The sequence below is a fragment of the Callithrix jacchus genome, chromosome 19 (genome assembly GCF_049354715.1).
Source record: "Callithrix jacchus isolate 240 chromosome 19, calJac240_pri, whole genome shotgun sequence".
NCBI classification, from domain to species: Eukaryota; Metazoa; Chordata; class Mammalia; order Primates; family Cebidae; genus Callithrix; species Callithrix jacchus.
Window position 1 is genome coordinate 7,820,858 of NC_133520.1, and position 12,330 is coordinate 7,833,187.

Sequence of the window (12,330 nt, forward strand, 5' to 3'; positions counted from 1 at the left end):
ATATTCTCTCTAATATTCTTCCTGGTAACGGCAGTTTAGATCTTTCTAAAATGCAAATCTAACTTTATCACCCCTCATTCACAATCTCTCCACGGTTCCTGCTTTCAGGATAAAACCAACTGTTAAGCAAGGCACGCACAGCCCTTCATGATCCAGGGGCTGCTCTAGCCATTCTCACCTCCCCAGGTCTTCACACAGACCAGCCTGTTATATACTTATTTATTTTAATGGCAGTAAAACATATATAACATAAAATACCTGGCATATTCCTATGTATAGACCCAAAAGAATTGAAAACAGGAACTCAGACAGACATGTGCATTATCAGTGTTCACTGCGGCTTTATTCAAAATGCAAAAAGGTAGAAACAGCCCAAGAGAACGGAATTTTTTAAACATGACTTTAACCGTTTCTGAAGTGTACAATTCAGCGGCATCAAGTACAGTCACAGTGTTGTGCAACCATCACCACTATTTGCAAAACCTTTTCATCATCCCAAACAGAAACTCTGTACCAATTAGGCAATAACTCCCCGTTTTCCCCTTCCCCTAGTCCCTGGTAACATCTAATCTACTTTGTCTCCATGAATTTATCTACTAGACATTTCATATAACCATAATCATGCAATATGTGTCCTTTTGTGTCTAACTTGTTTCAATTAGCATTATATTTTCCAGGGCCATCCATGTTACAGCACGTATCAGAACTTGACTCCTTTTCGTGGCTGAATAATATTCCATTGTGTGTATATCGCACATGTTGCTTATCCCACTCATCCATCAATGGACACTGGAGTTGTTGCCACCTTTTGTGAATAACATCATAATGAACATTCAACATTCAATGCTGCAAAGAACATTCATCCTATTTATGTCCCAGTTCCTTTTGGTAAATACATTAGAGTAAGCCTGTCCAGTGTGTGGCGATGTGTGGCACAGGACAGCTTTGAAAATCCATAAACTTTCTTAAAACATTATGAGTTTTTTTGTGATTTTTTTTTTTTAGTTCATCAGCTATTGTTAGTGTATTTTCTGTGTGGCCCCAGACAATTCTTCCAATGCGGCCCAGGGAAACCAAAAGATTGGAACCCCCCACCTGGCATAGAGTCCCCAGCTTTCCCCCAGAATACCCCATCCTCTCAAGCCGAGTACCTTTGCTCAGCTTATTCCCTCTCTAGAAAGTTCTTCTCCTAACTTAACCCAGCAAGTTCTGAATCACTTCCCTGGTTTTAGCTCAAGCTGTTACTTCCTCTCTGAAGTTGTCCCTGACGGCCCCAGCCAGCTTCCAGCACTGCGCCCTCTATGCTCCCTGGCGCTGTCAAAACCTCTGTTTAGTCGGTTATCACCTAGGACTGAAGCCAGTGTTGGTCACACTTTTTGGGAGTGTGTGATGACGAAAATAAAGCATTTATCATAGTGTCTGTTACAAAGGCCAGCTCTTCCTACCATCTATCATAATATGAGCTCAAAAACTGCTTTTTAATCTATGTAGTAAAATGCCAGTGCCCTTTGCCTCTGGGGCCTACGAAAACTAATTCAGTAAATTATATCACTTTTCAGAGCCTTCTATAGAAAACAGGGAATATTTAGGATTCTTGGCTTCCTTCCTGAAGCAAAGATGTACGCATTCATCACCTTTCAACTATGTCATGAATTGCTCTCTCTCTGGGGAGCTGGTAGAAGAAAGGCTACAGCTCCCATCAGTCCTCTGTCACTTGCTGAGCTGTGAGGACTGCTCTGGAAAAGAGTTTCAAGTGTAGCCTCACAATGAGTCCCAGAGCTGGTCTGAAGCCAGACCCCAAAGAGGACAAAGCCACTGGCTCCCGGGTTTTACAACCTTCGCTGAACCCCAGGAATTTACGCAGCATTGAAAACCCAGACAAGATATTAACAAAATCACTCTTCACAACGCCCCAGTGTGCTAAAGAAAGTAAGAGTCCTGGTCCCACTGCTGTGTGGCTCTGAACTCAGTTTCTTTATCCACAAGAGTGCTGGAGAGAATTGAGGAAAATGGCATTTGCAATGGCCCTCTGTTTATTTTATTTTTATTTCTATTTTATTTTTTATTTTATTTTTTGAGATGGAGTCTCTGTCACCTAGGCTGGAGTGCACTGGCGTGACCTCGGCTCACTGCAACCTTCGCCTCCCGGGTTCAAGAGCTTCTCCTGCCTCAGCCTCCTGAGTAACTGGGACTACAGGCACACGCCACCACACCCAGCTAATTTTTGTATATATATATATATATATATATATATATATATATATATATATATAATTTTTTTTTTTTTTTTTTTTTTTTTTTTTTTTTTAGTAGAGACAGGGTTTCACCATATTGGTCAGGCTGGTCTCGAACTCCTGATCTCATGATCCACCAGCCTCGGCCTCCCAAAGTCCTGGGCTTACAGGCGTGAGCTCCCGCGCCCGGCCAATGGCCCCTTTTATGCTGCAAGAAGGAATTCGTTCAACTGCTGTCATTACTATAATGAGGACTCTGTAGAGCTTTCCCCAAGATCTCAAGAAAGTCACTCAAAATAAAACGACCAGGAACCAATCCCTTTAAACTGACCGCCACCGCTACATGGAGATTAAGAAGTTTGGCAGACACCTGGGAGGACACCACACCTCAGCAGGAGCACATGACGCCAAAGAGCCAGTGGGAGGTGGAAATCCGCCCACTCCAGGAAAGCGGGTCCACGTGCTCCGAGTCCCAGAGCCCCGGGGTCTGCTGTAGGGACTGAGGGTTCCTTTTCCTCTTTGGCCTTGTCTCACCCAGCTCCCAGTTTCTTTGTAATGGGTGGAAGGAGCTGTCGGCAGACTCTGCAGACCTCCCCTGCGCTCCTCCCTTCTCACCCCTGTACCCGAGCCGAGCTGGCGCCGCATGGTCCCCACGCTGGGCCGTACCTGTCTCGCAGGTTGCCGCTGCGCAGCCCCAGGGCCGTGCACTCCGCCTCGCTCACCGTCACCCCCTTGCAGGATTTCACCGGGTAGATCCAGAGCTGCGCCACGGTGCCCACCTGCTGCAGCCGCCGCCCCCGCCGCCACCTGGGCCAAGCGCGGCGCCAGGCGACAGCCCCCAGGGCCACAGCTGCCAGTCCCAGCGCGGCGACCCGGAGCCACCCGGGCCGGAGCTGCGCTAGGAGGAAAAAGCGGGCCAGCGCGGAGGAGCCCGTGGCGCTCATGGCTGGCTCCTCGGCGAGGTGGCGGCGGCGGGGCCAGGAGCGCACTGGTTGCCCCGGGCCGCGGGTTGGGGGAGGTTTGGCCTTTGGCCCCAAGCCCAAAGGGTGGGCAGCTCCTGAACCCTTCCGGGCCAATCAGTGCACTGCGTCCTTCTGGGGGAAGGCGCAGGCCGTGGGAGTCGGTGGCTCAGCTTCCACGTGGTCTGCGCCCCGCTGCCTCTGCCACCTTTCGTCGCCTGCAGCAGCAGGGCGCTGTGCCCTCCCCCACGATTGCTGCAAGTAACCAATTATTTATTTATGTATTCATGGGGTTCTTTGACCAAAAATAGACAATATACAACATTTGCAGGACAACGCGTGATTTTGAAATTAGAAATCAGGCAGCGGGCAGCAGCCTCTCCTGGAAATATCGGGGAGCGGGTCGCCCCGCTTGTGCAGTGTCCAGCCATCTGCTGCCGCCGCCCTCCCCGCAGGCTGCCCAGGGGCTAGGAAGCTTCCAGAGAGTGAGGGTCTGAAGGAGGAGGATGCTACCAGGCCCTCCCGCCAGCAAGCCGAGGCCAGAGTTCTCCCAGCGGCAGCTCGGAGCGGCAATGAGCGTCTGACAGCGCCTCCTACGCGGCCGGGGCTGCTCGACGCCTCCCTAGAGGAACCTCGAACTAGAGCTGCTTTGGCAAGGGCCTTGGCTCAAAAGGTTAGCACTTCACAAGGTTTTCAGCTGCTTCCACCGTGAGGCAATGCCACTTGGTCCTGCAGGCACTCACCTCAGTCACTTGTCATTTCCAAATCAGGTTATACTCCAAACAACGTCAGACTACCCCGAACAAGGTGGTTTAGGAGTCAGGCTCCTGTTTGGTGTACCAAGCTTTTAAAGAAAGAAATTACACAGACGCTTGTTAAAAAGATAAGAAAGACTATTCAAGGCTATTGCAACGAGGGCATCCCAACAGGGGAAAGAGATTGGACTCAACTCTGTAGTACAGCAAAGATAGCTAAGGATTTGTAGCCAAGGAGCAAAGTTCCTCGGGGTCAGTGAATGGAAAATCACTAAGAGGAGAATCAAGTGTAGAGGATTCTTGATAAACCCACTTAACAGGGATTCTGAACAAGGCAAGGACTTACACACTGAAGGTGACAGATGAGGAATCTGAATGGACATCAAGGGTGATCAGATATTAAGGATGGGAGAATACTCCTGAAACTGACTAAGCAGGATTCTGGCTAAAATTGGGCTCTGCAAGGGAGGAGGGTGACAAGTTCAAGGCCTCATGAAAAAGATGGCTCAGATAAGACCGAAGTTTGGTCAAGGGGATTCGGTGTCATCCCAGCTCAGCCACGGTCCCCTGAACCATGAGTGTACGTTTCAAGACTCAGCCAGAATTGTCCATGCAGGGCAAGGGTGCCTTGGATGAGAGAAGCGAGAGTTTGCTAAGAAAAAAGAACGACAGTCTTCTTGCAGCTGACAACTCACCGCAGACCAGTTCCGTGCTCAGGGAGTCTCTGTCTTTATTGGCCTGAATACTTATCTGTCCTGTTTTTCTTCTCTATTCTGTACCAACCCCAGGTCACACCCTCTCTGTGAAGGACACAGCTCAGCAGGACAAGGGACATGATTCTCCGGCAGAAAGGCAGCTCTGGGGCACCAAATTTTGTGCATTTCTGTTTATCTCCCTCCTGATTTTCTCTTTGAAAATCTAAGCGGAAAATGGCTTCCCTATTTTAATGGTTGACTTTAAAGTTCCAATTTTTCAATTTCATCACTTCCAGAATTTACCCAGGGCTACAGCTCACTTACCACTTTTACCTCACAGGGTGTGGGGAGTGGTGGTGAATTTCAGTCCCAGAACCCAGCAAAGGAAAATGGAGGAGGAGGGAACAGCTGCTCCTCACTGACCACTAGGAAGGTCCCTTGGAGACACTGGCCATCCTCCCGCAGACAGGCCAGCTGTGTGCCCGCAGCTCACGACGCCCTCGCCCCTATCAATGACAGAAGCCAGTGTGTGTGGAGTCAGACTGTGTCTCTGGAGGCAATCAGAAAGAATAAGGAAAAATAAATTGCCGTGCCTCAAGTTCTAATATAAAGAGAAAAACCCAGGAAGAAGACTCACAAACACCCAAGATAAAGCAGGATTGCAATTCACGTTTATTATTTACAAAGAAACCACAAAATTGTAAGTAGTAAAAATTAACTATTTTTGAATTCATCTATAGACCACTTCAGTGAGTATTTTTTGCTTCAGGTCATACCAAAATAGTTTTGTTTCTTTGTTACAAAAAAATTCTTTGCACTGAAAAAAATATGTTCATGCTGCCTTCCTCCCACTCCTCCTTTCAGAATTCCATTCTCTTTTCAATGTCATCCTCTCCTTTATCTTACTTGGAATTCAGGTGGTATATCTGGCAATTTCATACACGTTACTTTTATACGGCTTGATAAAGGTGTGATAGACAAGAGTGTAAAGCAAAGTCTGTAAGACAATTTCCATAGTCAAGCACAGCCCTGATTCCATGCTAGAGTAAAAGGCACGTGAGTGAAAAGTCAATGGGACTCCATAGCCGTGTAAAGACCAACATGAGGCATTTGTGAGTGTGGTAACATGTGTCCTCCTCATCCAGACACAGTGATCTGTTGCTTCCCATTTCTCCTAAAACATAGACTGACAGGTAATAAGAGATATACATTTAAAAAATATTTCTGCAGCTTTTTAGTTGATTCATTAAACTTGCTTTACTCATCAATATTAAAGTCAGGAAGTAAAAAAGCATAATAGCCATGATAACACCCAAAATAGTTTTTTGATGATATTAACTATTTTTGAAGGCTTCAGTACCTAAAACTTACATATATACCTTCATATTCCCACCTCTAATCCTTTCCTTGCATTAACCTGGAGCATACACAACTGTGAAAAGTCAAAAAATCAAGATTCCTCTCCAGGGTAAAGATAGTTGAAGGCTGGATAATAAGGATTTGCTGATGTACTGTTGCCACTGTTGTTAAGGTCCCAGTCGATCCCTCCTGGTTGCTGAAACCTGAATAAATAATAAGAATCTCTGGTGATTTGGTGATTTATCCTACCATTCATAAATAATTCAAACTCCCACAGAACAGTCACTTATAAGGTTACACATATAAATGTATGGGACAATGCTGTGTAGAAAACATGGCCTATTACCTCTAAATAGCTTCAGCTCCATGGCCTTCCGTCAGCTAAGCTCGCTGAGCTTTTGTTTCTCATCGATAAAATGCCTATTATCGTATCTATCTCACAGAGATCCTCGCATAGAGAAAGATTATAGAAGGCCTTCTGGGGAGAAGAGACAACTGGAAATTGAGACTGAGTGAACCACAGATGTTCCTTGCCTCCATCCATGGCACAACAGGATCTGATCGGGTGAGTTTGTGACCAAGTGATATGGAAAACCCTCCATCATTAAGGTATCTCACAACCATTGGGCTCCCACAGATGCAGAGAACATGTGAAAGCCCTTGGCTCACACACTGATCCAGGTCCAGTCAATCATGGCTGGAAAAGCAGGATACAGGATCAGTTTCACTCACGCTAGATGGCTCAGGCCTGGGTCCACTATCCCCAGATGGGGCTTTTAGAAGTGGCAGGCACTTAGGAGTTTCACAATTTCCTCTCTAGTTTTAATCTTACTGTATTTCATCAAATCCAAGATACACTAATCATAAGAGGTACTATTATATTATGCAGCACTGATATTTTTCAAAAGGCATCCTGAATGTTATAAGAAGCTGACAGATAGGAGAGACGTTAGAATAGGATCTCAGATCTGATGAAATATGGTTATGGTTCTGTAAATGCGTAGTCATAATAGGAGTCAATAGAAATGTATTTCCTTTTTGCCCACCTCAAGGGCTAAGCCTGTGTCATCTTTTACCCACTATAGAACCTAAGACTGTATCATGATGGAACGATGGCAATAAAAACAGTAGCTAATATTTACTGAGCACTTGCTTTGCACTGCAATGCTGCAACTTTATGTGAATATACTCAAGATAACGTTTATGGGTTGTTCTGGTAAGTACTACTTTTCTCACTTTGCAGATAAGAGCACTGAGACTTTAAGAGAAGTTTAACATCTCAACCAAGTTAGGAAGATGCTTGGATTACAAACCCAAGTCTATCCAATGCTAGATCTAGACCTGCTAAGCCACTGTGTTACACTGTCCTTAAGGACAGTCAGGTTGTGGGTGTAAAGACTTCAAAGGCAAGTAACACACATGAGAAGCCCGGGGCAGAATCAGAGAGAAGGATGGTCAAGGGTTTTGGAGATGAGGTGACTTTAAGAAGTGGGTCATGGATTTTATGAGATGACTTGCTTAAAATCTCCAACTTGAGGTGTTCTGACCAACTTTCTCATTCCTTTCATTTGGAAGTTAGGCTTTTACCTCCAGGATTCAGGGCTGTATTGGGCACAATGAAATCAACATGAGAACCTTATTTCCTAACTCATGATTCAGGAATCACCTATATGCATTTTTTTTTTTTTTTTTTTTGAGACGGAGTTTTGCTCTTGTTACCCAGACTAGAGTGCAATGGCACGATCTTGGCTCACTGCAACCTCTGGCTCCTGGGTTCAAGCAATTCTTCTGCCTCAGCCTCCCGAGTAGCTGGGACTACAGGCACGCGCCACCATGCCCAGCTAATTTTTGTATTTTTAGTAGAGACAGGGTTTCACCTTGTTGACCAGGATGGTCTCGATCTCTTGACCTCATGATCCACCCGCCTCGGCCTCCCAAAGTGCTGGGATTATAGGCGATGCATGGATTTTTTTTTCAAACTTCAATTATACATTAAAAATACATTTGATAAAAGGCATTCAATTTAAACACTTTCCCCAAGTTGATGTTGGATAATTTAAATATTTCCCCTTCTATCTGAGAAAGAAAAAATAAATACATAACTCTTGAGAATCACTCACCTTCCTTTCCCTATTCCTTAATACTGCTCTGTAATGAGCTGTGAGTATATACCTGTCTTTCAGCTGGGGCTCTTCCATCACCATTTATCACTGATGGGAAATAGGGGTAGGGAAGGCTGGAGCAGGAGTACAGACTACTGCAGGGAATGGAATTTAAGGCATTTTCCGACTCCAAAGATCAGAATGCAAAACTGCTCATTCTCTCAATAATTAAAGCAGCATAACATAAAAAAAATTAACACGAGACAATGCAGCAATGGCTTCAAGACTGTATTCAGAAGCAAAGCTGACCCCTTACCATATCATCCTAGTGCATCCGCCACTACACCATCCGATACACGGGGTCGCCAACTCTCAGACTTCCAACTTTTTCCACCGAAAAATAGGCCCCAAAAAGTGGAGACGACTTGTACAGTGCCCTCTCAGAAGGATCACACAGGCGGTAGCTGAGACAAGCACCAATTCAATCATCAGACACCAAAAGGAAGCAATGAAGTATTCTCAGGAGAACTCAAGCTTGCCTTCCATGTTATTTACAAATACACAGCAGGGATTTTCTAAAATGTTGACCGAGAAGTCTGTGGACAATCAGTCAAACTGCAAGTGACTTCCAGCTTTTCTAGAAGTTTTCTGAAAGTCTAAACAACTTCTCCATGGCTTCAGTTTAAGGCCAGAAGGAAAAATCATATGTGTAAGTATAAAATCAATACTTTGGCTATATGGGTACCTTCAGCTTCACGACTCCCTGAAACAGACCCCCATGAAATCTGAAAATGGAATGGCCCCGAACTCTGCAGCCGTTTTGTTTAGCGCATTTAAGCACCGTGCTTTCAACCCCCTCCAGGTTTATAAGCCCAAGCTGGGGTTCAGTGGTGAACAAAGCTTCAGGCAGAGATGCAGGTGGCAAGTGGGCCTGGACTACTGCAGAAGTTTCTCCACTGTCCCGTCTAAAGAAAACAGTAACTGTCCCGGCGTCTTAAATAATTATCACTACATCTTAAAAACCAGAAACAAAATAGATTTGCAAGTCTGGGGGCGTCATGAAATAACCTCTTCTCTCAGCTAAACCCATTGGAAACAAACCACAAAATGGAGGAGAGAATCAAACTGGAAGACAGCTCCAAAGAACGTTCTGCCTAAAAACACTCCCTACGCTGGGAACTAAAGTCAGCCACATTTCTTTAAACAACAAAACAAAAGAGAAATGTATAGCATATAAGAAGCTTCTGGGTAAACCAACTCTAACAACTCACTGCCTTCACTTTTTTCTAATATTTTATTATGTAATTTCAATTATTCTCATATTCCTTGATATCAATTCTAATAAAGGAATTTGAGTTGCAATAAACATGATTAAATAAAGTGTTTGAGGCCTAAATTTGGAAAGGCATATATAAATATTATTAAAAATTGATACGAGAGATATTAAAATTTCAAAATGTAGTATAATGCAATTCAAAGTTTATCAAGGCTGGGAGTGGTGGCTCATGCCTGTAATCTCAGACTGTTGGGAGGCCGAGGCAGGCAAATCATTGAGGCCAGGAGTTCGAGACCAGCCTGTCCAACATGGTGAAACCCTGTCTCTACTAAAAATACAGTAATCAGCCAGGCATGGTGGCACACACCTGTAGTCCCAGCTACTCAGGAGGCCAGGGCAGGAGAATTGCTTGAACTGAGAAAGTGGAGGTTGCAGTGAGCCAAGATCATGCCACTGCACTCCAGACTAGGGGAGAGAGTGAGACTCCTCTCAAAAAAAAAATTAAAAAAATAAAAAAAGGTTTATCCAAACCACTAGAGAATCCATCCAGAAAAAGAGAGGAAGAACAGTGCTCTCATTAACCAATTGACACAAATCGGTTCGAAGACAGAGTGGAAGTTTCTCTGGAGAGAAAGCTTGTGTCTTCCTTAAAGCAGACATACCACCTAAACCCATAGGTAGTTCTGGGGTGGAGACAATATTTACAATACACTGGCCAGTTTGGCATTGTACCTCTTCAGGGTGTCCAGTGGCTCTTTCCTGTCTATGATTCCACTGTCTGGGTCCACCGTAGTCAAAATACACCTGTGAGGCAATAACCAAGGGTTAGGTGGTGGTTAGGAACCCATGGGTGGGCTGCACTGCCGTCCTGGGGTCTAGCAAGGTCCTTACCTGGAGCACGCCATTACCCTTTTCACTTCTACACTACCAATTAGGAGCTCATCCCAGGTATCCTAGGAGAAAGGAGAAAGTTATCTTTTAAATGGAGGCTTCATTAGTCTTTGAGCTCATTTATTCTTTGACTCATAGCAAGTATGAAATTATTACGGCAGAAGAATGCAGCACAAAGTGACACCAAGAAATATCTCCCAAAGGACCCAAAGGGAGGCAGCATGCTGGCAAGTTCAGGTCCACCTCTTGATGCCCTGTCTCAAAACCCAATTCCATCATCTCAGGGATGACAGATCCTCTCTAGGGTGCAGTTTGGCATATGAGTCATAAATTAACAGGGAGGCCAATGTGTAGATATACAATGAAAAATGTGTAACTTGCCAGACAAGCCCACGCTTTCCTCATAGCTAAGTGGAGATGGAAGCCAAGCTGCAACCTGAGGGTTCGTTGAAGAATGGGGACATCACCCAAGAGAAGGCGGTCATGATTCACACATTCACAGACAGGCAGCCTAACGCAGTCCCGATCCCACCACCACACTGTGCCTTCCCACCCTTGAACATGGGTGCCACCAGCGCTTGCCAAACGGCTGCACTCAATCCTCACAACTTTGAGGGAGGCACTAGCAAGAGCCCCATTTTACCCAAAGAAATGGAGGACTAGAGAGATACAAAATTGTCCCAAGGTCACATCAGGAGGATGTAGGGCAGCTGGGTTTGAAATCTTTCTGATTCTGAAGGTAGGACTTTGAACCACCCAGCTTTTAACCATATATATACAGATTTATATATGCACACATGCATATACAGAAACATATATGAGGGATGTATAGATTGTATTATATATAATATGATTTGTTTTTACACACACACACACACACACATATATATGGTGGTTATATGGATTATATTATTGGGAAGCAAAATATCACCTCACCCTCTTAGGGTTTTTCAGCTAGGCCTGAGAATTAAATTGACATAAGTTAGATCAACAGGAAAAATGCATACATATTTATTTAATCTACTTTTACATGGCATAGGAAACTCCACAGCAAAATGAAGGTGCGATTAGAGTTGAACGCTTACATTTATATACAGAATTGGGCAGAGATGTGGCAGGCCTGGGGTACTTAACTGGGTAGAGAGTGGCAGGGAAGGGGAGGGTTGGTTTAACAGGGTTTGTACAGATTTCCCTCAGCCTCAACTTTTTGTCCTTGATGATAAGCATGACACTTTTCTCCTGGTATTGGAAGACATCTTTCACACAGGAATTTCATCTCCTGCTTTTAAGAAACAGAAGGAAGGGCAGCATGATTTTCTGGCACCTGCTGTTTTTCAAGTGTCCTTAACTCAAAAAAGTCAGTGTGCTGGAGCAGCACATTCTGGGGCCATGTGATCTTAGCTCCTTCAATATTACATCTACATATATAATATGATACATGCTACGGTTTGGGTCTGTGTCCCCACAAATCTCATGCCGGATTGTAATCCCCACTGTTGGAGGTGGGGCCTGGCGCAGGGAATTGAATCATGGGGGTGGATCTTTCATGAATGGTTTAGCACCATTACCTTGGTGCTGTTCTCGGGATAGTGAGTGAGTTCTCGTCAGATCTGGTTGCTTAAAAGTGTCTGGCACTTCCCTTTCACTTTTCTGCTCCTGCTCCTGCCATGTAGGAAGTTGGATTGGAAGCTTCCTGAGGCCTCCCCAGAAGCAGAAGCCACTGCACATCCCATACAGCCTGCAGAACCATGAGCCAATTAAACTTCTTTTCTTTTCTTTTTTTTTCTTTTTTTTTTTTGAGACAGAGTCTCACTCTGTTGCCCAGGCTGGAGTGCAGTGGCACCATCTCGGCTCACTGCAACCACAACCTCCACCTCCCAGGTTCAAGTGATCATCCGGCCTCAGCCTCCAGAGTGGCTGGGATTACAGGCACATGCCACCACACCCAGCTTATTTTCACATTTTTAGTACAGATAGGGTTTCACCATGTTGGCCATGCTGGTCGTGAATTCCTGACCTCAGGTGATTTGCCCACCTTGGCCTCCCAAACTACTGAGAT

General features: G+C 45.0%; 2 protein-coding genes across 3 annotated transcripts in view; both read right to left on the minus strand.

Moving 5' to 3' along the window:
• The window catches only part of MTARC1 (mitochondrial amidoxime reducing component 1), a 28,696-nt gene extending 25,472 nt beyond the window's left edge, over window positions 1-3,224 (minus strand). For both annotated transcript variants that reach the window (XM_002760493.6, XM_008985183.5), the window contains exon 1: window positions 2,901-3,224. In XM_002760493.6, coding sequence (XP_002760539.1) covers window positions 2,901-3,178 — 278 coding nt within the window. In that variant the 5' untranslated portion in view covers window positions 3,179-3,224. The remainder of the gene's footprint in view (window positions 1-2,900) is intronic.
• A 2,068-nt stretch (window positions 3,225-5,292) lies between these two features.
• The window catches only part of MTARC2 (mitochondrial amidoxime reducing component 2), a 31,876-nt gene continuing 24,838 nt past the window's right edge, over window positions 5,293-12,330 (minus strand). The window contains exons 5-8 of the mRNA XM_078356480.1: window positions 10,272-10,333; window positions 10,113-10,184; window positions 8,421-8,568; window positions 5,293-6,205 (exon numbers count right to left, since the gene is read on the minus strand). Of these exons, the coding sequence (XP_078212606.1) occupies window positions 8,445-8,568; window positions 10,113-10,184; window positions 10,272-10,333 (258 nt within the window). The 3' untranslated portion in view covers window positions 5,293-6,205; window positions 8,421-8,444. The remainder of the gene's footprint in view (window positions 6,206-8,420; window positions 8,569-10,112; window positions 10,185-10,271; window positions 10,334-12,330) is intronic.